The 27,890-nt window shown below is 43.3% G+C and overlaps 1 protein-coding gene and 2 long non-coding RNA genes across 8 annotated transcripts in view; 2 read left to right on the top strand and 1 right to left on the bottom strand.

Moving 5' to 3' along the window:
- The window catches only part of AGPAT3 (1-acylglycerol-3-phosphate O-acyltransferase 3), a 70,384-nt gene extending 57,664 nt beyond the window's left edge, over positions 1-12,720 (top strand). For all 6 annotated transcript variants that reach the window (XM_081197224.1, XM_081197227.1, XM_081197226.1 and 3 more), the window contains 4 exons: positions 2,511-2,613; positions 4,773-4,848; positions 6,924-7,122; positions 9,446-12,720. In XM_081197224.1, the coding sequence (XP_081053350.1) occupies positions 2,511-2,613; positions 4,773-4,848; positions 6,924-7,122; positions 9,446-9,534 (467 nt within the window). In that variant the 3' untranslated portion in view covers positions 9,535-12,720. The remainder of the gene's footprint in view (positions 1-2,510; positions 2,614-4,772; positions 4,849-6,923; positions 7,123-9,445) is intronic.
- Positions 12,721-15,435: 2,715 nt separating this feature from the next.
- Positions 15,436-25,215, bottom strand: LOC308588689. The gene is made up of 3 exons (XR_014008877.1): positions 24,411-25,215; positions 19,810-19,910; positions 15,436-15,743 (listed from the first exon to the last, which is right to left on the bottom strand). It is a non-coding gene; the product is annotated as an uncharacterized lncRNA (long non-coding RNA).
- LOC308588693 lies at positions 22,030-27,694 on the top strand. Its single transcript, XR_014008882.1, has 3 exons — positions 22,030-22,484; positions 23,749-24,055; positions 27,526-27,694. It is a non-coding gene; the product is annotated as an uncharacterized lncRNA (long non-coding RNA).
- Positions 27,695-27,890: the final 196 nt, after the last annotated feature.

Raw genomic sequence — 27,890 nt, 5'->3', positions numbered from 1 at the left:
GCTGGATTTTATTTCGTAATTAGTTCTTAATACGTTAATTAGTTCCCCTTTGAATTCAGAGAAATTAATATTGCTACTTAGCACTTCACATTTCTAAAGTGGTGTGCAAACATTGACTAATTAACGCTCCCAGCGTGCATGTGAGGTGTAAGTTCGTGTTATGCCACACAGACAAGGCTGTTAAATAGGACAGATGGCTGGCCAAATACAATTGTGGGTTACAAGTTTTGCTATGTCTTTCCAGACAACAGCATCAAAACTGTTCTGCAGAATCTGGGGAGGTTAAAAAAGGTAAAGGTACCCCTGCCTGTACGGGCCAGTCTTGACAGACTCTAGGGTTGTGCACCAATCTCACTCAAGAGGCCGGGGGCCAGCGCTGTCCGGAGACACTTCCAGGTCACGTGGCCAGCGTGACACCGCTGCTCTGGCGAGCCAGAGCCGCACACGGAAACGCCGTTTACCTTCCCGCTAGTAAGCGGTCCCTATTTATCTACTTGCACCTGGGAGTGCTTTCGAACTGCTAGGTTGGCAGGCGCTGGGACCGAACAACGGGAGCGCACCCTGCCGCAGGGATTCGAACCGCCGACCTTTCGATCGGCAAGCCCTAGGCGCTGAGGCTTTTACCCACAGCGCCACCTGCGTCCCTCTGGGGAGGTTCGGAAGACATAAAAAGTCACAATGTCCCCTTCCCTACTTACTGGTGGAAGGTTTATCACATTTATGCCATTCCTCATCCACATTCCTCTCCCTTCCCAATCTACCCAGGTGTTCTAAAAGTGTGACAGTGTTTTTTAAAGACTGTTGATAAAAGATTATGGCACTTCCCTTTGCAAATTGAAATTATCCCCCACCTCCACTCAGCACAACCCAGAGAAGTATAAATGTGATTTAAAACCTGAGGAAATAAAAGAGTGTCTAGCTTCCACTTAAGTGCTTAAATACTATTGATTCAGCAGCACTTATTTACATGTACTTTCCTCTGGATTGTGTTTAATCCATAAGAGCCACTCGAATCTAGGAAAGACAGCAGAGTTGAATCTGGATGAAGAACTGCCTTGAGCAAAACACTGGCTTGGATTAATTTCCCTTTTCTGCTAGATGGGAAATATTTTAACACACATTTCAGCATGCTTGTGAGATTCTGAGAGGTGAAGATACCTAATATTAATGTTAATTTTTTCTTTCTATATGTGAAGTAATTTCCCTTGTGTTTCTGTGAGTCACAGATAGATACCCGTCTTCATGTATATATAATCTCAGGGTTCTTCACTTCTGTTGGCTGCAACATGACTAAGATTCACATCCATTAGCTTAACACTAAAGCTGAGTTCAGATTTAATCACCAAACCACAACTTAGTGTTACATAAAGGAGGTTCTGACTCATGAGCTCCCTCGTCTCTTTTTCTTCCCTGTATGCTCAAGCAATCTGGTTCTCTCCATTATTTCGGTTTTTGCAGCAAACCATAGTTTGCTGTTGTGTTTTATACAAACAGGGTAACTTGCTTCAGATGTCATGTTAAACCACTGTTTAGCATTAAATGCATGAACCTGCTCCCTGTCCCCTCCTCTGGCTTAACTACAAGGAAGAGATCAAAAGCGTTCACTAACCATTGCGCCGAAGAATTGATGCTTTTGAATTATGGTGCTGGAGGAGACTCTTGAGAGTCCCATGGACTGCAAGAAGATCAAATGCATCCATTCTTAAGGAAATTAGCCCTGAGTGCTCACTGGAAGGACAGATCGTGAAGCTGAGGCTCCAATACTTTGGCCACATGAGAAGAGAAGACTCCCTGGAAAAGACCCTGATGTTGGGAAAGATTGAGGGCACAAGGAGAAGGGGATGACAGAGGACGAGATGGTTGGACAGTGTTCTCGAAGCTACCATCATGAGTTTGACCAAACTGCGGGAGGCAGTGGAAGACAGGAGTGCCTGGCGTGCTCTGGTCCATGGGGTCACGAAGAGTCGGATACGACTAAACAACAACAACCATTGCGTTTAGCTTTATCATGTCCCCACACACACACACCACAGAAAGCGAGTATCAGAAACCGCAGTTTGATCTTAGCTTGTTTGATAAACCATGATTTGAGCTAATTACCATTTGTCGTAATTCAGATGAAACAAACACTGCTTCTGAACTTCTCTTCACTCATGTGCCAAAGGAGGAGAGGGGCATGGGGAGTGCATGAACCAGAGACATGTTCAGTAGCAGTAAAAAAGTGAGACACTTTGGGAATTTTGAGAAAGCAGTAAGATGCTTATTCAAGTCCTACTCAATGCAATGAACGTGGCTGGTCCTAACCCATTTAAATGCTGTTGGAATTGCAGCACAGTTTTGTGTTGACGTTGTCCGGCCAGTGGAGCATTGTACTTGGGAGAATGATGTGCTTCCAGTCTCAGGAGCCTCACCTCATTATTTGGAACTCTGTTTGTATGCCTTGTTATAACAATTAAATAAGTTGGATTCTAGAGGCTAAAATAATGGTGACCTATTCTTATTTTCCACAGTTTCAGCTGTGTACGATGTAACGTTAAACTTCAGAGGAAACAAGAACCCCTCCTTATTAGGAATCCTTTATGGGAAGAAATACAAAGCTGATATGTGTGTCAGGTGAGCATGGCATGTATTTGAGAGCATGGCACGTATTTCAGAATTGTCACAGTGTCCAAATATGGTGGTAAGTCTGCCTCCTTTTCCCCATGTTCTTTCACCGCATGGATTTGGGATACTTCAGCTGTTCAGGCTTAGTATGGAAGAACCTCTTTCCCGCCATTAATATTAGAAGACGAAGGCTGTTGCATGCATCCAGCACGACTACGAATTCTGTAAAAGTAATGCTTGGCTCTGCCTGCCATTTCAGCATCTTCCATATTTGGTTTGACAAACCCATGTGGTCGTGGGAAAGTACATTATGTAAAACTCCATAAATTCCTACTGCCCTCTCTTAAAGATTGGTGAACTGCATAGTACAGTCATTCGTGTCTTTTAGATAGCTGAGTCCAGTCTGGCTTGAAGTTCTGAGATCCAGTTGCCTATGCTTTTTCGGCTAGGCCTGCTGTTCAGCCATATGAATGGATGGCCCATCTCCTCTGTTTTTGTTTTGTTCAGTAAAAGACTTGCCAGGAATGCTTTCTGACTGGATCCGCTTCAGGTGTATCTGAAGCAAGTCATTTCTACCCTTGTGAATGGTGATGAAGGAGGCTTTGTCATCTCTTTGGTGCCCCACAGATATACATGTCATCAGGCTTGCCACAGTCTTTGCTTTTTATGGCCCTAGGAAAAGAAGAATTATCTAGTTCAGGGCTGTCAAACAGAAAGCCCTGAAGGATTATGGGGCTTTTGGGGATCTCCAAAGTGGTCCACAGCTCACCTTTCACAAAAATTACTGAACCATCTCCAGACATTGCCCCTTGTACAGCTCATGGAATGACATGGCAGTGGCTGCCATTACTTGCCTCTCCCACCATATTTTTTTTTTAAAAAGCAAGCATTTTAACTCACACCGGTGCTGTGTTCTGAAAGACGTGCTTTTGGGCGAGGGGTTATAGTTCAACGGGAGAGCACATGATTTTTTAGATTTGTAGAGTTAGAAGAGGGGAAGTGGGTGGCGCTGTGATCTAAACCACTGAGCCTCTTGGGCTTGCCGATCGGAAGGTTGGTGGTTCAGATCCCCGCGTCTGGGTGAGCTCCCGTTGCTCTGTCCCAGCTCCTGCCAACCTCACAGTTCAAAAGCACGCCAAAAAAAAGTGCAAGTAGATTAATAGGTACTGCTCTATTGGGAAGGTAAACGGCGTTTCCGTGCACTGCTCTGGTTTGGCCATAAGTGGCTTAGTCATGCTGGCCACATGACCCGGAAAAACTGTCTGCGGACAAACGTTGGCTCCCTCGGCCAGTAAAGTGAGATGAGCGCCGCAACCCCAGGGTCATTCGCAACTGGACTTAACTGTCAGGGGTCCTTTACCTTTACCTTTTTTAGAGTTGGAAGGGACTCCGGGGATCATCTAGTCCAATCCCCTGTGGTGCAAGAATCTCAATCAGACAGATGACTGTCTACTTAAAAACCTCCAAGGAAGGAGAGTCCACCACCTCTTGTGGGAGTCTGTTCCACTTGCACCCAAAGGTTCCCTGGTTAGATCCTGCTCCAGAGTAGGTGCTCAGAAAGACCCTTGGATTCTGCCAGTCATAGCCGACAACACTCAGCTCAACAGACAAGTTGTGTCTTATGTTCCCAGCTTCCTCAAGCCAACAAACTAAAACAGCATTATTTGTTATAGAGCTATAACAAGGACAGCCAAGTTCCAAAGAGTCACAGTCTGTGTGGTTCCTCAACAGAATCTCTATTGTCATTTTAACCTTTGTCACTACTTAGAGTAGAAGGACAATGGGAATTTCTTCACAAACTTCTTCAAGCTCCTGTGGTTATCTGACCCAAGCTTTGGTCACCATTGGCCTGTAGCCTTCATTTGGGTGAAAGAAAGAGAATCATGCCATTATTTTTTTAAAAAATATATAGCACTTCTCAATAAACTCACCCATCCATTTTTGTACAAAGCAAGAAGTGTTCCACTGTGCAACCTTTGTATTCTGGCTGTGGGCACCCCCTAGTGGCAAATTCATGGTACGAGTGTGACAATACAGGGTTTTCACTTTAACTTGTGTTCATCTACAGCAGAACACTCAGTATAAGTAGCATAGAAGTTGTAATTGTGATGCTCATTCTTTATTAAATGCTCTTTATTGAACCTTTTTTTAAAAAACAAAAAATCCAGGAGGTTTCCACTAGAAGATATCCCTTTGGACGAAAAGGAAGCAGCAAAGTGGCTCCATAAACTTTACCAAGAAAAGGTAAATCACTTGTCCTGCCTTTAAGATCTTATGGAATAATATGCTAAGTGAATGAATTCTCAAAGAAGACAGCATTGCTATATCTGTAAGGGAGCAACTAGATGTAATATGGAAGATCCTTCGTGGAAGATCTCCTATGATTCTTTTAACATAAACATGTTTTCTACCATGGGGAAAGTGCTTTGACATTTGTCCACATTCGTATCTCAAGATAAAGTGTGCAAAGCTGAATGTATATACTCTCAGTTAGACCATGGTGATGTGATATGTTGCTTCCTCCACAAATGGGGCCCCAATCCTGTCTTTTCTATATCATGTGAATTTTACTGAGCAATGGGGTTTCACAGTAGCAAAAAAATGGGGGGAATGGATATACTAACACTGAACAAAGCATCAGGAATCTGATTTGTTCTAAAGATGATACTTCATTGTATGAGAGAGAATACTAATTCAAGAGAAAACTGTAACTTCTGCTAATAAAAGTTCCATTGGGTTGGGTGGCCTGTTTTCCTTCATTTTTCACATTCACCCCTAAGGCAGCATAGAAATAAAAATCCCACTGAAATCAATGGGGCTGATTTCTTAAGTGTTTTAGAATCTGCCCAAGTCGGATCCTCACCCCCACCAGATAAAGGGTTTGAGGGTTCTGTGCTAATCTGATCTGCAAGCTATGCTTCACCAGCAGCGCTGTGCATTCTTATTTGCTTCTTTACGCTGCCCTTGTCAGTGGAAATGGAATAGTTGGAGACTATACGTATTGTATATAGCAGTTAAATCAGTGGGAAAAATAAAAGGTAACCTGATACAGTTACAGCTCACTTGATGCAGCTCCCCTTAGGGCAGGGGTCTGCAACCCGCGGCTCCGGAGCCGCATGCGGCTCTTTTACACCTTTGCCGCGGCTCCGGGGCGGATACTAGTGAGGGGAGGAGGCTCATTGTGCGCCCCGACACTCCCCACTGTGGCGGGCGCTGTACTGGCTGTGACGTCGCATGGGGGCGGTGCATGTGTTAGTCATGCACCGCCCCGACGTCACCTTCCTGCCCACCCGCCCGCTCCATTGTAAGCGGCATGTATGCTGGTCACTGCATTGAAAGGGGGCATGTACGCTGGTCACTGTTTTGAAGGGGAGTGAAGAACACATACACACAAAAGGTAACTTGTTAATTTAACGTTTATTTCTATGAGGAGGAGTAATTCTGAGGGGTCAAACAAAGAAATAATAAAAAGTGACAAAAAAGTTATTTTTATAATGACGAGTTTTGCGGCTCCCAGTTTTTTTTTCTTCGGAAACGGGTCCAAGTGGATCTTTTTGTCTTAAAGGTTGCAGACCCCTGCCTTAGGGGAATAATAAGCTTGAAACTGAAGATGGTTTTACACGGTAACAGCAACTTTTATGTAAGGGCTTGGTACTGTAAGCACATGAGCCTGGGGCTTGTATGGGCTCATGCAGTCCTAAAACCAAGGTTTTGGGTTACATGCAAATGCAGCCTAAGTTTACTACCTTCTAACTTTCTGCAATTGATTGTGTGAATGGGGCCCTGAATTCTCGGGGCTGCCTGAGAATAACTTGGGTTCATCCATTGCCACATACTTCTAAGGACAAGTTGTGTTTTGTTTAAGCAGTAGCCATAACACTTGATGGGACTAACAGTAGTTTCAGGTTAACACTTCGTGACTAAGTTACATGAATAATGTACATGCTACATTGACACACCTTTCAGCTTCCTGGGAGACTGTATTTTATTTATATTTTGTTTTCTTACCATATCCTGCCATTTAACCATCAGGGAGCACCATCTCCTATCCAGACAGTGATGGCATTCAGAAGAAGGCACAATGAATATAGAAAGGATTTGGTTGGCAATAGAGTAGCAGAGCCTAGTTTCACTTAAAAGGTGTTTTTGCTTTTTAAATAATCATGATGGAACAGAAAATACAGATTGCTCCTGCAGCAACGAGTACTGGGTCACAGAGACCTGCCTCTGTGACCATATTAAAATGTACAGGCATTGAATGATATGAATGCACCCCTGTGTGTCCCCAAATTAGAAAGGTTTTTCTTTCTCTCTTCAAGGATGCTTTACAAGAGAAGTATAATCAAGAGGGTACGTTTCCTGGAGAGCAAATCAAACCTCGCAGAAGACCATGGACTCTCCTCAACTTTCTGTTCTGGGCCACCATTGTCCTGTCTCCTCTCTTCAAATTTGGTTTTGGCATTTTTGCAAGCGGATCTCCTCTCTTGATTCTTTCATTCATGGGCTTTGTTGGAGCAGGTAATAAACGCTGAGCTGAATGTGTACATCTGTATCCTGTGATACAGCCAGGCCCCACGGTCATTTTCTCAGCTTGTTAACTGACTTGCAGTGAGGTGGGGAAGGAAGATTGTGTTAAGACAAATAAGAACTGCATTCATCTATCTGTACTGAAACACAGCGGTTGTTAGACCTAATAATTACCACTTTGAGAAGTGTACTCAGAATCTTGTCCAGTCGTACCTTGGTTCTCGAACAGAATGTGTTCCGTCTGTTCAACTGCCGGAAACATTCAAAAACCAAGGCGCGGCTTCCGATTAGCTGCAGGAGCATCCTGCAGCCAATCAGAAGCCGTGGAAGCAGCTCCGGATGTTCGGCTTCTGAAAATTGTTAGAAAACCGGAACACTCACTTCTGATTTGTTTGGGAGCCGATGCGTTTGAGTTCCAAGGTACGACTGTATTTTGATTATCTTTTCCCAATCAAGAGCTCAGGATAGGTTGCAATATACACTTCATTTTCTTTTTACAGTAGCCCTATGATAAGTTTAGGCTGAGCAACAGCTACTTCCCCAAGACCATCCAGACAAACCTAATACATTAGCCCTTTCATCACATAGACAGCTATATATATAGTTTTCTCCTTGTACTAAAGCCTGTGCTGTTTTAGGCTGCAATTCTGTTGTTGTTGTTGTTGTTGTTGTTGTTGCAAAACAAAAAAGTGCATAACATAGTAATAAACAAAAACAATGCTACACACACAGTTTGAATGGATTGTTAAATATATTTTAAAAATTAGTTTAATTGTTGTACCTGCTCTTGCCTTTTATTCTTTTGAGTCCTCATCAGATGCTTGATCTCTGCAGTGGTGTTCTGTGCAGATGTAGCATTTAATGATGCAAAATTCAGGGTCCTAAGGGGCTTGGCTTTCATTCCAGCCCAGGGCCTGTGGGGCCTGCAGCACTGCAGATGATGTTGCACTCCCTTGCCCATCAGTCCCCAGCCATCATGGCCAATGGGAATGATGGAAATTATAGTCCAACAACTTCTGGTAAGCCACCGGTAGAAATGGGTACCAATTTTGGTTTCTCTCTGTCTCTCATCTTTCCAACCTTAAAGTTAAGTTCTCCGCATTTTCACATCTGTTTGCAATTTCAAAAAATAAAATCTGCAAATGGAGTGCAGTTTTCTCCTAATATACATATCATACTATGCAATTTCGCCAACACATCCATTTTATTTTCCTTAATATTTAAATTTCCCATAATATGGTACATTTATGTATGTTGTTTTCACAAATATATGTACCGTATTTTTCGCCCCATAAGACGCACCGGCCCATAAGACGCACCTAGATTTTGGGGGGGGAAATAAAGGAAAAAAAATTTATTTCCCCCCCAGGTGCACTGCGCTACACCAGGAGCTTGGGGCGTGCTGAGCTCAGCGCGCCCCAAGCTTCTGGGTGCGCGCAAGCCGTCCGCTAGCCCTGGGAGAGCCGCGGGGCTGCCGCCCCAAGCCTCGCGCACCCGGTGGGACCTCCTGCCGGGTGCGCGAGGCTTGCAGACACTCGCCCGAAGCAGGGGAAGCCCTCCCGAGGGCTCCCTGTGCTTCGGGCGACAGGCTGCCGCCCCAAGCCTCGCGCACCCGGTGGGACCTCCTGCCGGGCGCGCGAGGCTTGCAGGCATTCGCCCCATAAGACACACCCCGATTTCCCCTTCATTTTTGGAGGGGAAAAAGTGCGTCTTATGGGGCGAAAAATACGGTATTCATATGCACAGTTTACCTTAGCGTGTGCATTTTTGTTCACATTACTTGGGTAGAAAACGGCATTGCAAATTTAGAAAGATGTCTGACGTTCAGTTTGTATATTATTTTGGTTATTGCAAATTAATTTGATTCACCTTTAAATACAAACTGAATAAAATTTCTTCCCTATCCCTGGCCGTAGTTTCACTGTCCCTTTTTGGTTCCTATTGGCTGTTTGTAGATAACTTTAAAACGAGTGAAAACTCAGAAGTGGAGTTTATGGGATTGGGTATGGTAGTGCGGAGTGGGATTTCTAGTAGGTGGGGCTTTAGCACGCTGAGTTGGTCCTTCCTCTTTCTAACAGCTAGGAATTTGGGGGTGGTGGTATAGAATGAATCAGCACAACACACACATATATATACACACATACACATACACACACACACACACAGAGCCCAATGTGCATGGGTGTACACAGACATTATGCATATGCGCACATTTTGCTACCTTCTCTATAGTTTACTTTTCAGTATATAACAGATCATTAATGGACAAGGAGCGGCGTAACTCAGTCATCTCTCTTTCCTTTCTGTTTTAAAGCTTCATTTGGAGTTCGCAGACTGATCGGCGTAACAGAAATAGAAAAAGGCTCCAGCTACGGCAACCAAGAATTCAAGAAAAAGGAATAACTTCACAGATACAGTTCCAAACATATAACAAGACTATGGTATCAAATTAACTTCATTGAAAGAAAGACACTTAGAAAACTTATCTTTTTTTTCTTATTAACTGATAACTACTAATACTTGAGCCAAGACTGAAGAAATTGGAAGATTCAAGAGGAAGAGGAAATAGTTGACTACTTACCTGCCCAAGGATCCCTGTGTTCATAAGTTTGGGGAGAAAAAAATATCTGGGCTAATATTTTGTTTTATTTTTGGCTTTCTTGTGGGTGGGAGGGGGAACTAATGGGTGTAGCTACATGCATCTTCAGATAAACTGGTTTGTCTTTCAAGAGTACAACACTTGCTCGCAAGAGGAGCTACTGAATGTTTCTTCTTGCTAAAACTAATATTTTCTTATTCATGGCATCTTTTTTAAAAAAAACAAACAAGCAAGGCAGCATGAATTGCAGCAAAACACAATCTCCAGTTGACTAACAGCTGCTCCTCAAGGAGGAAGCAGTTTGGAAAAGCTACTTCATCCTTGCAGATGTTTTATTTGCAGATGTTTTATTTTTAGGTTAATATTTATTCATTTCTGTACACCCGTGGCGTTCCAATGGCAGCAGTACCTGATTGATAAGCACATACTTTGAACAAGGCACTAGAATTAATGCGGTTCCAGGCTTCCCTACTCGACAAACACATTCCTTACCCCTCATGCACTCCCAGCTGAAACAGGGATGTGCTTAGCTCAGTTTCCTACATAGATTTGCTATTTCTTTCTTTAAAAAAACAAAACAAAAAGCTTATATGATGACCCTGAAATTGTTACCAGTATGACTATGCCTGCTCAGTCATTTCATCTTGGCAGTTCTACCCCACTGCAAAAAAAAAAGAAAGTCTGTTCTCAGAATCTCCTGTATGGCTTGTGGTGAAAAACAGCATAAAACAACAGAGGAACCTGGAAAGAAATTGTATTCAAAAAGCTACTAATTGTAGTAGATAACACAGGGCTGGTACTGTACCTCTGAAGCCTTCAGCACACTTACTTGGAAGGAAACACTACTGATTTCAGGTCAAAATTTCTTCCAGGCAAATGTGTTTAGGGCTGGAATGTCAGTTTGCCTACATTATCACGGGATATTGCCAGGTCATCCAGCCATCAATGAAGCTTTTTTAAAAGGTTCAGACTTATTGAGGATTTTCTGCTGCACATTAAGAGCTACCGGTTTGGTTTCAACAATCTCTGGCTCCAAAAAAGACATATAAGAGCTAAATAGAAAGGTTTGTGATGTGGTGGCTGCCCTCAGTCACAATGCATTGAGGTTGCTTCCTTGTGGAAAGCTATTTGTTTGCTTGACACAGCCTTCAAGCCAACCATGTTTTGACTGGCACAGCATCTCTAGGTTTACTCCATATAACGAATGTTGTAGGTGAATGACTAGTCACAAAGTCTCCCTTCAGATACTGTTTTGTGTGCAGCTGCCTTCAATAGGGCTTTGCAAATTGATTTCTGCATCACAGAAATATTTGAAAGTATATGGCAGTGGTATATATCATCTTCCAGTGCTGGGACCAAATTTTGCAATCAGATCCGCACCCAAAAAACAAACAAAAACAATTGGAATTAAGCTTTATAAATGGGATTCAAAGCAGAATTGGGCCCCTACTGCTCCTTATGATGTGATAGTAACACACACATCCTCTCATAGCCAGGGGTAAATGTGTGACATCTTACTTTCCAAATGTTAGCATTTTTTAATTATTCTTATTCCTCACTTGCAGGAGCTTGTTTTGAGAATACTTTTATGTGCAACTTGCCACTCTGAAGTTTGGAAATATTCTTTGTGGAAACGGCTTATCTTAGCTTTCTCATGCTGATGAATGTTTGCTTAGGGATTTCTACGTGAAAGGTTTTTGGAATTGTCCTATGGAGCCATGATCAAAACAACCAACATCCAAACATGTAGAAAATGGCATGCAAGAGAATGGTCCATGCAGCTAGAACACTGCGCTATCGGTTCCTATTTCTGCAGAGACAAGCCGTTTTTCAAATAAAGTGGTTGCTTGCCTCTTCAGTGAGGGAACTACTATTGCAGAAAAAGATCTTCATTCTTCTTAAGTCACAGCCCACAGTATCCATGAATTTTGCTTTCCCCTAGCATAACATTGTACTGTCAGTCCCGGAATCGGTAAGCTACGCTTCCTGAAAGGGGATAAAATCTACCCTGACTGTAAGGGCAGACAACTTATTAACTTCATTGGAAGTTGAACCTGTGCTTCTTGGGGAGAATCCAGCCATGACTATTTTTTACTTAGTAAATATATTCTGCTTTTTGTTTTGTTTTTAAACAGACAGCTAAGCAGAGAGCTTTCCTCTCTGTTATCCAACCAGAGGACTGAACAGGCAGGATTGTGTTTTTTAAAAGTACTTGGTAAATAACACTTCCTTGTTGGAAAGGTTTTTTTCTTTCCTCCGTTTAACAGATGCTGTATAATTGCTTTCTGAAGAAGATGTTGAATATATTTTAAATGCACTAAATAACAAAAACAAAGTGGGAAAGTCCTCTGGCTGTGCATTACTTGTGAGCAAGGAGTTCTGTATTGATAGATAAGGCCAGACACTGTAACAGAATTAAGTGGGGGGGGGCAGGCGGGGGTCGTGCAGGAAGAAATGTTGCAAGGAAGCAAAGAGTGTACAGATCTGTTAAAATAGGTGTCCAGCCTCCACTTAGTGCAAATGGCTCCTGCTAAAAGGTATTGGGAGTACTGCATGTACATTATGGAGAGAAAAAGCAGATGTTTTCCTTCTGTTTTGTTTTCATATCATGACATTTTGATCATATCTTGTTTTTGAAGACATAGCAAAGTATACATTAATTTGTTTGCAGTTTTAGAAAGACATATCCGTTTTGAAAACTGAAGTGTACAACATGGCACAATCTAGTACATGGCAGCTCATCTTTTTGGCTTGAAATTTTGGTTCGTCTCTTCAAATAGTTTTTTATATAAATATGCAGAGTACGTGTGAGAGAGTATTACTGGAAACAGCAGTAAGTGTGTCTCATTAAGAATATCAAGCGGTTTGGGTTGGAACAGTGAGCATAGATTTTATACCTTACACTATTTTCTTCTGGTTTAATAGAACATAGCTTGTATATTTGACTACCAAGCCCTTTGAGAGCAATAATAAACAAAATATATCATGAACTTTTTCTTTTTCTTTTTCTTTTGGTCTTTCTTCATTATTCAATTTTAATCATTATTAGAATGTGGCAGCCGTTTCCCCTTTCCTTCCATTGTCAGCACTCCATTTGTGTTTTGATGTCTTGGATTAAAATGTAACTTTTAAATGCATAGGCTGGCATCCAAAGACATGCTTGAGATACATTCAAGAACTTGAGCAGGCCCCGTGAGGTTGGTTTGTTTTTCATTTTCCGCAGCCGACACAATGCCATATTGCGCCTCTTCCTTTACCTTTGACACCTGAGATGTGTGCTTTCAGGACCCACCCTGGGACCTGCTGGCAAAGGGCAGGTAATAAATACTATTATTATTATTATTATTATTATTATTATTATTATTATTAAGAATAAAAAGCCAGCGGGAGTCTTGCAACACAGCATTGAGGGAAAGGGGCTCCTGCTCATCAAGAAACACATTTAACCTTATTCTTCCACCAGGGACCATACCAAACTACCCACACAGTTGTTTGGATCTGTGCCGTTTGCTGCAAGCCATTCTGCCATTAGGTGCTCCAAAATTGTGTTGGTTTTAATGGGCCTTAGCTATAAGTTGCATTGGCTCCAGGCTAAGTTAGTTCCCCTTGAAATCCATGGGACTGGAGTAATTAGCTTGTCTGATTTAATTGTATCTTGCCTGAAATTGCTCTGGAAGAAGAGCAGTAGCCCAGAACGCGTAGGGCGCATTACGTTTCTTGCCAACTCCTGTTTTGTTTTCAACGACAGAACATCGGCATTTGCTCCATTTTCATGATACTTCCAATTTACATAGATGCCAGCCTGCAGCCAGTGGGATTTTGTGGCAGATCAGGACTGCTTCCTAGTCTGGTGTTGGCATTCAGTCCAATCTGCTTCCTAGCTGCTATTAGCTCCCAAGCTAAGAGGTAAAATTGCCCCACCAAAAAATGTACTGAGCAGCAAGAATACAACATTTTGGATTTGATCTTGCCAAATAGTTTTCCGGTAGCCCACACGGTGGTGGCCAAAAGGCATGGTTTGTTCCATCACTGTGTGTGCTTTATCGTGCCCTTTTGTTGGTCTTCCTCTGATTTGTATCCTGTTTCCATTCCTCATGCTGCTGCTCCTGTAGTCTCTTCAGCCTCTGGTTTCCTCTTCTTTCCCCTTCCATTTTGCTCTCTTTCTCTTGTTTCAAGCATTAAAGCTTTTGCTTCTTAAACATAAAGCTTCCCATACTCTTCTTCCACCCGCTCTTCTTTGCTTCTCACCATCCCCTTATTCATTTATTGTTGCCAGTCTTCCTAAATCTAGAATCGCTTCCTTTTCTCCTTTCCGTTTGTTTTAATTATTTCGTTTTTATCCCACTCTTCACTGAAGGAGCTCAGGGCAACAAACACTGCTTCTCCCCAGTGCAGAGATTTAAGCTGACAGTAACTGGCTCAAGGTTACCTAAGCCACATCCACACCATATGTTTAAAGCACGACTATACCACTGGGTGGTGCTGTAGGTTAAACCACAGAGCCTAGGACTTGCTGATCAGAAGGTCGGCGGTTTGAATCCCTGGGATGGGGTGAGCTCCTGTTGCTTGGTCCCTGCTCCTGCCAACCTAGCAGTTTGAAAGCACGTCAAAGTGCAAGTAGATAAATAGGTACAGTGGTACCTCACAAGACGAATGCCTCGCAAGACAAAAAAACTCGCTAGACGAAAGGGTTTTTTGTTTTTTGAGCTGCTTCGCAAGACGGAAATGTCTTGCAAGTTTGTTTCCTTTTTCTTAACACATTTAATACGGTTGTGACTTGACTTTGAGGAGCAACTCATAGAACGCGGTGTGGTAGCCTTTTTTGAGGTTTTTAAAGACTTTGGTGATTTTTGAAGCTTTTCCAAAACTTTCCCGACACTGTGTTTCGCAAGACGAAAAAAATCGCAAGACGACAAAACTCGCGGAACAAATTAATTTCGTCTTGCGAGGCACCACTGTACTGCTCCGGCAGGAAGGTAAACTGCTTTTCTGTGCACTGCTCTGGTTCGCCAGAAGCGGTTTAGTCATGCTGGCCACATGACCCGGAAGCTGTACGCCTGCTCCCTTGGCCAATAAAGTGAGATGAGTGCCACAACCCCAGAGTCGGCCACGACTGGACCTAATGGTCAGGGGGCCCTTTACCTTTTTTATACCACTTTTAACAGCCGTGGCTTCCTGCAAAGAATCCCAGAAACTGTAGTTTAAGGGTTCTGAGTTGTCAGCGGGTCTCTATTCTCCTCGCAGAGCTACAATTCTCAGAGTTCCCTGGACAGATTGTTAAACCACTCTGGGAGGAGAATAAGGGTCTCCCTGCAATTCTCAGCACCCTTAACAAACTTCAGTTCCCAGAATGCTTTGGGGAAAGCTAAGACTATTAAAATAGTATAATAGTGCTTTGACTGTATTGTGGGTGTGACCCTAATGAGCTTCATGGAGGCAGAGGGATTAGAACTCAGTTTTCTCCAGTCCTAGGCCAAGACTCTAGCCTTACTACACTTTGACTCCCTGGGCTCTTTACACTGGCTGCAGCCAAATTCTAGAATTGAATCCTGAGGTTCTTTCTCATCCTTTAAAACATATCTAAATCTTCCCGTAGCCTTTCAACTCTCCCTTCCCCTATTTCCCTTTCCTTTTGTCGTAGAGTTTTAGAAACCAGCTTGCAAGTAGGGGTGTATCTGATAGGAAAGCGATAACTGACACGTTACAATTTTCTCGTTCTTTTATTGACCTTTTATTTCTTTTGATGGTACTAAGAACAAACCGGTACATTTTTAAACAAATCATTTAAATAAGCAATTAGAGCTGTACTGCGCAATTAGGACTGCAGTCCTAGATCCACTTAACTTGGGAGTAAGCCCCTTTGAACTCAATGGTACTGAAGACACAAAAGTTGCTCTGTGGGAAAGAATCACACCTGTCTTCTCTCATACCCAGGATGTGCTGTTCTGACTAGCTCCTCTATTGCACCCTGTTCTGTAAGGTAGGCAAAGGGTAGAACGTGATCGCCAGACACCTGTAGGTAAAGAAGGGGAATGGTGTAGGAAGAAGCAATGTCCAAAGCCTTGGAGAACACCTGCAACCCCCATCAGCCACAGCCAGCATGGGCAATAGTTGGGGTTGATGGGAGATGTAGTCTAGCTACACTTGCAGAGCCACAGAGCCAATGTCAATTTGATGCGGTAAGAACTAATGATTCACCTTCACCCCATTACTTAACAACTAGAAAGCTGGGTGTCCCATTGCCCAGCACCTTACAACAGGACTTGGGCTGACTTCAGTCTTGAGGGATCTGCTTACTAGGATTCCCATGACCCCCTAATAATTTGTTACAGCAAGAGGACATGCCATTATTTGAAACAGACGAGCCACAAGTAACCTGCAATCCCGAGTGTGCACTCTTGCTTCAGAATATAAGAAGTGCCTTGCTGGATCAAACCTAGCTCACCCTAGGTTTTGAGAATCCCAGCAGATATTAGAGAAATTGGGCATGGTCTCAATGTTTCCAGGACAAAGTGCTCTCTCTCTCTTACTGCAGTACTTGCTGACGCAAAGAGGAAACATTTTCCACATCGTGTTTTGAAGCATAAGCCTTATGTTGGTATAAGATCTTTTCAATAATGTTTGTTGTGCAATTTTCAGCAGCTGCCAAAACTACATTATCAATGTTTTTATTTTAAATTTGTATTCGTCAAATGACAACCGTGCTTTAAATTCCAAAGAATGTAATTTCAATAAATCACATTTGTTCAAGATCTGCAATTCTCACTGGAAGTAACTAATGAGAACAGAAAGCTGCAGCAGTTCCTGTTACGTTATTGTTTGATCGCATTCACTGGATTTTTACTTTCCTTTCTTCCCTTTGTAATCCCACCCTTGTTAAAGGAAGCCCTCATAAGTAATGGGGGGCAAGCAGGAAAAAAATATGCACCTCGTACTCCTTAGCATTTTTACAGTGCAATCCTAGGCATGTCTATTCAGAAGTAAGACCCATTGAGTTCAGTGGGACTTACTGCATGGTAAGTGTGCATAGGATTGCCGCCTTGGAACACACTCTGTAATCCTTACAACTTCCTTGTAAAATTGGATCAATTTTATCATCGTGTCTATATCGTACATCCAAGGGGCTAGAGCTGAAACATGCTGATGAGATGAAGGCCATTTGGTGAGTTCATAGCAGAGGCCAAGATTAGATAATTTCTGTTTCATAGCTCAGCCTCTTTACCACTATTCTACACTAAACAACAAGAATATATGAGGGTAAGTATTAGGGATTTGCAACTGCTCTGTATCAGGGCTGATTTTACCATTCCCTGGGACAAACTGTGATGTCAACAAAGCACCATGAGTCTAATCAAGACTCCACAAAGCTCCTTGTTGCACTGCCACTCTGTTTTTCTGTATTCTGTTCTATACAGTATATATCTATGTTTTCCATGTCTCTCACCTCTCACTTCTCTCTACTCCAGGTCTGTGGGCTTGGCAAGAAGTGAGGCTTTCTCAATTCTGCCTACAGAGCGCTAGAGGAGCTCTGGATTATTGTGGTTGGAGCAGAGCAGTAGAGGTTTTTTTTAAAAAAGTTTAAAGTTTCATTTAACAACATAAAAATAGTACTTTGTTTTTTAATCAATTGTCCCCTGCCTGCTTGAAAACAAAAATCCTCCACAGCTCTGCATTGCAAGTTGGATGTCATACTCTCCCAACACAAACAAGCACTGGGAAAGCTAAACTGACCAGTGCAAAGCTGCGAGTGTGTTTTCTTTTAAGTACAAGCAAGAATACACAACACTTGCCCATATATCATTTTAAAATAGGAAAAAGAACCCCACTCTTGAAAGTATGAAATTAAAATGGATTGTTGAAGGTGGCCTATAAGGATATTGCTGTCCCTTTTATTTGCAAGACCCTTTTATCATTCCCTTGAACCTGCAATTTAGTAGGCTTAATCCACCTGATGCCTGCAAATTTGATAATCTTTTGCAAAAAGGGGGGGGATGGGGAGTTAAAACTCTTTTTGAGTTACCGATAAGAGTGATTGGGGAATGCAGAGCTTTATTTTATATAGTGCACCTGGGAACCTGAATTGCATCTCAAAGCACACAGAAACTTGGAAACATCATTTTAAAAAACCTGCATGGAGACAAGATCCATCGTCAAACCCATGCACACCCCCAGAAAACAATTTACATTAGTCATCTAGTTGTCTTCTTAGATGCACTCATGCTCACTTTGCAATGATAAGGTCCATTGTCGTCTTCACAAATGTCAGCCGTCTCTTCCAGATTTAATGGTCTCAGAGAAGACATTTTTTCTAATCGCAACAGCACGAAACCTGACATACGCAACAGAGTTCTCTTTCTTTTACAGACAAAAATGCAATGGAAACAATATAAAAATGTTAAGATCAGAAATCGGCTAACTTATGGAGAGATGTACTGTATTCTTAATCGCCTGCATAAGCTTGATGGAATAGAAAGGTTTTCAGCAGGCATTTAAAAATTAGCACAGTCTGCTACTGGCAGTGTCTTCCACAGGACTGGGCCAATGACATTAAAGGCTTAGTTTCTTCTTGTTGTCAAACAAGCCTTGCCAGCTTGCGGAATGGCCAACAAGGCTTCAGCAGTTGATCTCTGTGATCAAGCTTGGACCAAAGTTGCTCAGGGCTTTGTAGATTAATACAAGGACCTTGAACCTGGCTTAGTAGTAGACGGACAGCAAATGCAGATATTTTAAGAATGGTGTCACATATTGCTAGCCCGCTGCCTTCACCAGCAGCCTGGTCACCACACTCTGCACCAGCTGACGCTTCAAAGCCAAAACCAAGAGCAGCCCTACATTGCAGAAACCCAGCCTTGCTATTACCAAAACAAGAACTGCAATGGAAGGACTATCTCTCCGGCTTGCCAACCAGGTGAAGCTGATAAAAGGCCCTCCTAGCCACAGGGGGCACCTGGACCTCTGATGTCAAATATGTATCTACCCCCACTTGCTCATTCAAAGAGAGTGCAACTCCATCCGGAATGGGTAACTCGACTGTCTCCCATAGAGCAGATCTATGCACCAGGAAAGAAGCAAAGGTACAGGAGTGGAAGACCTTCTCACACCACAAGTCTCTCCTGTCTCTCCCCACTCCCAAGCCTCTGGGGGAGTCCTGAATAGCAGGGCTGGTGACATGGGGAATGGCAGAAAGTGGAAGGAAATCTTTCCAAATCAAGAAGAGGCAACTTGAACAAACGGAGCTCCACTTATGTGAGGTGCTGCTTCTGCCTGGTTTGGGTGACTGCCATGTACACACTATTCTGGACTGCACTTGAACCTTTTAGGGTATGCAGGAAATGTTTTACAATTTTGTTGTTGTTTTTAAAAGGCTTCTCCTCCCCCTCCCCTTCCACTGCCATAATCTAAACTTCAGAGGCCATTGCATGCCTAGACCAATAGATGGCGATAACAAACTATGCAAAATCACCTGCTGATCTACTGCTAGTTGTTACATAGGGAGTTCTAAGCAGCTGTTGGTGCCCAGGTAGAAAGTTTAGGTAGGAAAACAGAATGCCACTTCCTCTTTACACATTCAACCCCCAACTCTCTACACACAGAGAACATTTCTTTGTAAGGGCAGGGGTGCCCAGTCATAATGTGACATGCTTATTTTTGCTGTTAAACACAGCATTGGGCTCCATTTGAGGAGAGCAATGCTTCTGTGTAGGCCCTCCTTCCTCAGGAACGTTAACAGCAGGTGTACAGCCAGGACAGGCTTTTCCCTGTTATAGGCTCCTCGGTGATGGACTAACAGCACAGTGCTACTTAGCTTATGATGCCTCAGTTAAAAGCTTTCTGTATTTCATGGCTTTTAAGATGCCTCTCTCTTTGATATGTTGCAGCTCCTCCTGATTGTGGACCACAGGTGTTATTTTAAATGCCAGAGATGGCATACCCTCCAACATCCTAGCGAGACAAATCAGTACATGACCTTGATGGAGGCCATGCCCCCTCACCCAGGCCCCGCCCCTTCTTGGCTATCAGCTCCCTCCCTCAGAGCTCACCACTCCCCACCCCCACCCCACTGAGGGCCCCTTACACACCTTCGCTCACCACCTCCTCAGCCGCTTCAGGGGCCGCAGTACTCTGCTTTCCAGCCGACGTACTTCTGGAAGCAATGCTTCATTTCTGGAAGCTAGCACAGCTGCCGGAAGGAGGAAGAAGAGGAGTTCCATCTTTCAGCCAGAGCACGGGATCCAAAATGAGACATTCAGGATTGGGATTTGAAGGCCAGGGTGGTTTCTGTAAATCTGGGATGCCCTTATTTAAAAGGGACAGTTGCACTGCCTGGAGATGGGAAGTTTGTGGGTTGCTAGGTATAGAATCATAGAATCATAGAGTTGGTATAGACAACAAGGGCCATCGAGTCCAACCCCCTGCCAAGCAGGAAACACAATCAGAGCACTCCTGACATATGGTTGTCAAGCCTCTGCTTAAAGACCTCCAAAGAAGGAGACTCCACCACACTCCTTGGCAGCAAATTCCACTGGGTGTTGCTGTACCACAACTCCCATCAGATCCAGCCAGCATGGACAATGGCTAGGGATTAGGGGAGTTGTAGTAGGACATCTGGAAGGATGTAGGCTTCACATCCCTAGTTTTGGGTCATGCATAGGATTAGTAGAACTTTTTAAAAAATAAAATAAATAAATTGTGAACTATTTATATCTTCAGTACACCGTGTAGATCCCACAGGGGACAAGGAAACCGAACCCTTGCTCTGAAGTTTTCTCTATGTGCACACTAAGTACATGGATGGGGGAGTGGCCTCAACCTCTGATGCTAACCCTGCCCTCAGGACTCCCTGCCTGAGTGTCCAAAAGCAGTATGTAGGCATCAGGTGCTTGATACAAATGGAAGCTCTTATCCCTCATGCTCCTGTATCACATATACAGCTATGTATTGGTACAAGAGGGTGTTTGCATTGGCAGCTAAGTAATAGAGAGATGGGAGAAGCCAACAAATCTGCCTGCCAATCAGTCCCTCACTGCCCTGCTGATGTTGAGACCCATGAGTTTTGTCAGGGGGACCAGGAAGTGGAGAGAAACACCAGGTGCAGCTTATTGCTGCTACCTTCTTTCTCTTCCTTTCTTTTGCTCTTTTGCTGCTGTGGAAAAGGTGTGGTAGATCCATTTCTGTGGATGCTTGTGGGCAACAATTCGTGCTGCTCAGGTTGAGAGCCTGGATGAGTTGAAGAGTGGTGGTGAAAGGTGTTAATGTTGCTCCAAAGCCGCAGAGTGAGGGTCGATTGGGGCAAACTGAGGCCTCTTCGTGTGAGACAGATTGCTAAGACCATTGGTTGTTCAGCCTTGAATGTTAATAATTGTAGCTAAGCTGCTGAGCTGGCTTCACACATGATGCTAAGGCACAGTTTAATAAACCATTGTGTAATAAACCATGGTTTAGTGTTATGTATGAACCAGGCCAATGTAGACAATACTGAGCTAGACAGACCAGTGATCTGACTTGTTTTAAGGTAGCTTCCCATATTCCTATGTTACCTGTGAAAGCACTGCATCAGTTATCGCTACAGTAATGAGAGGTAGAAGGAAACCTTTTAATTATGGAGTCTTTCAGGGTGCAATATCAACAGCCACCTCAATCGCATCTTTATTTCCAATTGCTGAAGCTGCATACTGCTACAGACTGGTCTCCCAATTTGCCTATAGAAACCTTTGTTGACATCACAGTTTGTCCCAGGGAATGGTAAAATCAGCCCTGATACAGAAACAGAAGAGGACACTGTTCAGCTCAGAGTGTTTAAGACCACAAGGTTTGCATGTGTGGCTTTAATTTTTCTTCTTCACTGTCGACTTCTCACAGACCACAAAGAGCTTGGCAAGCAGAAGACAGTTACAGCAGCCCAGCAAATAGACCACAGGAACCCTGAGCAGAATAAGAAACAGAACAAATGCTCATAGGGATATATGATTTTTAGTCATAGCAACCTTCTCTGATCTTAATTCAGCTGAGGCAAAGTGAGAGGAAACAGATTTTGTGTTTAACAGATTGTGCTTTTTAGGTATTTTCCACATAGAGTGCTCCTCTTCTTTCCCCTTTTTATCTGAAAGCTGCAGCAACATATCCGCTCAGCTTTCTGAGGGTAGAATTATTATTTAAAAGATGAGATTGTATTTGTTTTGCATAATGATTTTATTCATAATTTATTATGAAGGCCTGGGTCGTTCTCATTGCAAGATCAATAAACAAGCTCAAACTAAAATGCTACTTGGCAGCATTTTAATATCTAAAAACACAGCAGAATCATGTCTTCCCATCCATACTGTTCTCCTAAAGTTTGCCTCCTTTCCTCACAAACTGATAATATATGCTTACATAAGGAGGGACCTGTAATAAAATGTTACAGTGCATGCAGGGCCTCCTGTTTACTGTCCCAATCTGTTAGCCACGCCCTTGACCTGCTCCGTTCAATTTTCCTTCCTAAGTAGTTTGCCAACCCTCACCCCAACAACCACGTGAGGTAGGCTAAACTCAGAACTGGTGACTGAACCAAGGTCACCATGGAGCTTCATGCAACAGCGGAGCAAGCCGATCAGGTGCCTGGGGCGACATGCCTGGGGTGGAGTCTGCCTGCCTCCTACAGCTGAGGGGGGGGGCAGCGGGTGGGCCATTTGGGGAGTGCAGAGCCTGCGGGCGCCCAAGCCAGTGCGTCACTCCCAGAAGACACGTGTGGCTCGGGCACGCTGCAGGCCCCATGGTGAGTACCGCCCGCCATTTTGTCACCCCTCCTCAGTGGTGACACGTGGGGAGCCTGCTTCCACCACCCCCTTCTTCCGCCTCTGGCGTCATGGCTAAGTGGGGATTTGGAGCCTGGTCTACAAGCTCAGGCTTTGACACTACCCCTGACTGTAGAAGGAACTGCTGAAGTGGTCAAACCAGGATGTTTCCTGGGTTAATGCCTTAGCAAAGTCTTTTAAGCATCTCTGCATGGTTAAAGGGTTTCCCAAGTACAGGTGTGTTGCCATAGAAACTACTAGCTAGTGGTGATTCCAGAAGAAGGGGCAGATCTTCCTGCCTACCCCACAATTTCTCTCATTTACTCAATTCTATATTAGGCCCTGGGTGGTGTTGTGGGTTAAACCACAGAGCCTAGGACTTGCCGATCAGAAGGTCTGTGGTTCGAATCCCTGCGACGCGGTGAGCTCCGGTTGCTCGGTCCCTGTTCCTGCCCACCTAGCAGTTTGAAAGCACGTCAAAGTGCAAGTAGATAAATAGGTACCGCTCTGGTGGGAAGGTAAACGGCATTTCCGTGCGCTGCTCTGGCTCGCCAGAAGTGGCCTAGTCATGCTGGCCACAAACCCGGAAGCTGTACGCCGGCTCCCTCAACCAATAAAGCGAGATGAGCACCGCAACCCCAGAGTCGGCCACGACTGGACCTAATGGTCAGGGGTCCCTTTACCTTTACCTATATTATGCCCTATATCTCTCACCCAATGTATCATAGCTGATTTAACCAGTTCGTCTTTTGTCTTCCATCAAGTCACCTTCATTCTAAGGAAACCCAACCTATGGTGCGCTGGCACCAGGGCGGCATGTCCTGTTCCATTTTACCGCTTAAGGTGAAACAGAAACATGCCACACTTCAGTGTCTCCACGGCCTCCCTTATTTGGTTGTGCAGCAAGTTCTCTCAAGAGAACCCAGCAAGTTCTCTCAAGAGTTCACTGAAATCTCATGCAGTCTTGGTGAGATTTCATAAGATTTCAATGAGCCGTTTCTGTTTCTGGCACCACTTCTCCACCAGTGGTGGTAGCGGCGGCGGGGCAGGCAAGGCACCCATGAGGGGGCACCTCTTGGGCTTCCACCAGCCAAGGTGGCTACCTCAATTCACCTCATGGGTGGAATAGCCCCGGCCTCATGGGTGGGACGCCCCCGGCCGACAACCTCTGAAGTCTCCCACTGCTCAGAGACTGAGGTACGTGTAATACTGACGTTAGAAGTAGGATTGTGTTTCTTGGAACAGGAACTGTGAGCAAGCTGTGCCTGAGCTAAGGTGAGAGAAACAGCAACACTCCTGGAACAGATCAACTTGATGTTCCAGCAGCTTAAAAGCATTGAACTGAAGATACAGCAGCAAGCAGAGCAGCAAATGCAGATGATGGAGTAGCTTAAAAGCAGTCTTGAACAGCAGAAGCATTATTGAGCAGCAAATGGAGCTGCAGAACCAGAGACTGAATAGGTCATGCCATCAGATTATGGGGAGCCTTGAAGGGGGAAATGGTGACCTCCGATGTGAGCTTATGAAGACTCTTAAATTCACACATAAGAAGGTGAGAGCTTTGCCTGTTCAGCCTCTACAAATGGTTCAGAATGACCCAGAAGCTCAGTTGCAGAGTACTCAGATGGGGTGGCTAAGGAGATCAAGGGCAGCTGGAAGGCATAAAGATTGGAAGTCAATTGTGGAGAAGGAAGAGACTTTGACTATTTAGGAGTCTGCAAACGGGTAGCAGACAGAAGGAACAGAAGCCTCAATAATGGGAGAAGAACAAGCAAGAGATGGAGGAAGCAAGTGCCACAGAGAGCACTGTAGACACACTCAGAGCACATCCAGACTTCCCCCCATCCTATAACAATATTCTGTTTACTTTTCAGCTTTTTAAAAACAATTTTTACCTGCATACTTACTTGTGGAGGGTGTATACACTTCCTTTTATACCAGGTCTTGCATGCTCTTGCTTAAAACCCTTATCGATGGTTTTATCAGCGTCCACCAAGTTCCCAGGAACTAGCACTCCCCCAAATTACATTTCTTCTTTGAGAAACAATTTAAGACCTTTGTGTGGGGGAGGTAGTTGCTCATATTTGATATGATGCTGAAACATGAAGTGAAGCTGATTTGACCTCTTTGGAAGTTACCCAGAATTAGTTCTTAAGAACACTCTTGTGCTTTCCTTGTGACACTGCTGCACTGCTTCATGCCCAAGTTAGCTTTCCATTTTATTAAAGTCTCTTTCCACAATATGCTACTTATGCCATCCAAGTCATATGCTTGACACCAGGTTGCCTAAACAGGCCAATGTTTTCAACAGGGGCAATAAATGAAAAGGCTATTTTGTATATTATGCTTGTCCTATAAACGTCTCAGCATATTTGACATGATTATCTAGAAGAGATTGACTTAACTTTTGGAGAAGTTATTGCAGTGTAACATCTAAATGAGTTCTAATGTTTTCTAGGTGGCCTTGTTGCCTTACAGTTCACCATGCCAAAAAAAAATTATTTATAAGCTCTTCCAGACTATGCAATATTTCCCCCCTCTCTCATCACACTCTCCTCTGAGCATAATAGGATGTTTATTTTAATTATTTCATGAAATTTATACACCTTTTGATTGTAAAAACACCCACCCACCCTCAAAGCAATTTACAAAAGATAAAACAGTAAAATCAAGAAAAATTACAACCCTGCTTTAAAATATACAAAAGCTAGATAGAGAATATTGAACATTATTTATTCAACTACCCATTATGTAATGGCTCAGATGTGTTCGTTCTCTTAGAGCCCTTAATGAATTCCTAGACTTTGTTAAGGTTTGATACTTGTTATGCAGTCAAAGTGCAATATGTAACCCTAATAATAATAATAATAATAACAAATTTTATTTTTATGTTATTTTTATTTATACCCCGCCCTCCCCAGCCAAGACTGGGCTCAGGGTGGCTAACACCAAATTTAAAATACAGCTAAAAAAAAACCAAAATCACAAATTAATTAAAATACAGCATAAAATACAGCTTAAGATGCAGCCTCGTTTTACTGGCGGCCCATAAATCAAGACCTTAAGGGAAGGAAACATCAAATATTCATCAGGGCCAGCTATCCCTGCTGGTCCTACATGGGCCAGCAAAAGGGCCGAGGGAAAATTTATATGCAGGACCCCATATAAGGGGTTCCATCGAAAAAAGAAGAAAGAGGGGAGGTCAGACTGAGTCCAGACCAAAGGCCTGGTGGAACAGCTCCATCTTGCAGGTCCTGTGGAAAGATGTCAAATCCCACAGGGTCTTGGTCTCCTGCGACAGAGCGTTCCACCAGGTCAGGGCCAGTGCTAAAAAGGCCTTGGTCTAGTCTTTATTTGCTGTTGTAACTTATAAAAGATGCTATAAATTGGTGCATTTAGTTGCTATTTCTTGGACTGATGACCATGTGCTATGCTTAAATCTTGCTGGTGGTAGATACCCTTTGATCTTTCTGTCCCTACATCTGAATGATTCTAAGTATTCTATTTGAATTCTCATTTTGCATAATGGAATGTTTTACCTTATGGTCAATAAACTTCAAGCAAATATATTTATTAAGATATATGTGCTAGCATAATAAGAATGATGCACAATGTAAGCAAATATTGTTTACATACACAAAGCAGTAAATGAAATTGCATAGTGAGTCATTATTTATATAACACTATAAATGTAACATATAGACTACCTTCCCAATTGTCCATTCACAAACTGTCCTGTAACTGAAAAATTGCTTTCAGCGTGTAAAGTGATAAAATTATATTTGTAATTCTGCTTAGTGCTTTGAAGTAAAATGAAACTGTAGTGTTTATTCTGTTTTGATTTACTCGTGTTTGCTAGAGACACTCTCAAATGCCTCTTATAGAAGCAGCTCTGAATTAATCAGGCACAGCTCCAATAGGATTATTTGAAGTGGTAACATACACTAAGCAGAGCTATGATCTTACAAGTCGTAAGCACTGCCATGCTACTTGCTAAATTGGGCAGCAATCAACAGCATATTTACACAAACTCTGAAAGTATCTTGTTTAGTTCAGCAGCTACAGGAGGATAAGTTTTTAAAGAACAGTAGCCTTTAGTTTGCTCTGCAAAACAACTGGATCAGAGTGCTTGAATATAATCGCCCATGCAGTCTCATCCTACACATATATACAGTATTTACTTCTGTGAAAATTCAATGGACCTTTTTTCCAGGTAATTCCAGGTGCATAGGATTGCAGCATGGATGCTGGAACTTACTTAAATCCAAGCACTCTATCTTTAGATCTCAGCTGTAATCTAAGGTTACCAGATGTCCCTGTTTCTCGGGGACAGTCCCTGGATTTACAAATCAGTCCATTGAAGTTGAAAAGTGTCCCCAGATTCACTGAAAAAAATCTGGTAACCTTACTGTAATCATATATGTTGAACTCAGTGAAGCAGTCAAATGGATCTTTGGATAACTCACATGCAACCCTTTAACTCCCTCAGAAGGTGGTGGACACTCTCCTTCAAGGTTTTAAAGCAGTGGCTGGATGGCCATCTGTCACGGATCCTTTAACTGAGATTCCTGCATTGCATAGGATTCTACAATTCTATGAACTGCAGCCGATGAATGAATACAGGGGAACATTTTTTGTCCCAAACACTTAAGAGTATGCACCTGAGCCAGAAGACACGTTCCTCTTGACCATATGAATGAACTAATATGTACTATAAATTGCAGGTTCTGAATTTTAATTTTAATCCTGTTCTTCAAACGAGGCTCCCAGAACAGCTTACAAATCACTAAAGAAGAGGCAGTCCCTGCCCTTGAGCTTCACCTAGAAGGGCATGGCACAAAAGCAAAATGGACCGGGGTGGAAAGAGAAAATACATGGACGCTGGCTAATGTTCTTAGTTACAAGTTCAAAAGACCAGTTGGGACAGAATAGCTCCAGGACAGGAGGCACCTGAAGTTCATAGCCTTTTAGGAGCACAAATTGAGTGGCTCTGCATCCCTTCTCTTTCTCCCTTTGCTGCAGGCTGATGCCAGCTGACAGGTCGATGGAGGGAGGAGCCTGGCCCCGTCTTCTGGATCTGGAAGGTCAAGAAGAGATGTGCAAGGCGGCAGCAACAAAGCAGTAAAAAATGACGTACATGCAACTTTGTTTTGTGTGATATTACAAGAACAGTTAAATCTAAGTAAATGGTCATGGCGATGAAATATAATAACAACAATAATGATGATGATGATGTTTTAATATTTTCTTTTATTGTTGTGCCACTACGCCCTATGTTCACATTTATATTAACTGGGGAGAATGACCCGCACAGTGGCAACTTTTTCTTCTCGGGACAGCCCTGCTCGCTCCCCCCCGCCGCCCCTCTTCAGAGCGCTGCCTGCTTC

This window comes from Podarcis bocagei (genome assembly GCF_964188305.1).
Source record: "Podarcis bocagei genome assembly, chromosome: 6".
Classification (NCBI taxonomy): Eukaryota; Metazoa; Chordata; class Lepidosauria; order Squamata; family Lacertidae; genus Podarcis; species Podarcis bocagei.
Note: the sequence above shows the minus strand (reverse complement) of the source record. Positions and strands in the feature narration are given on the sequence as shown.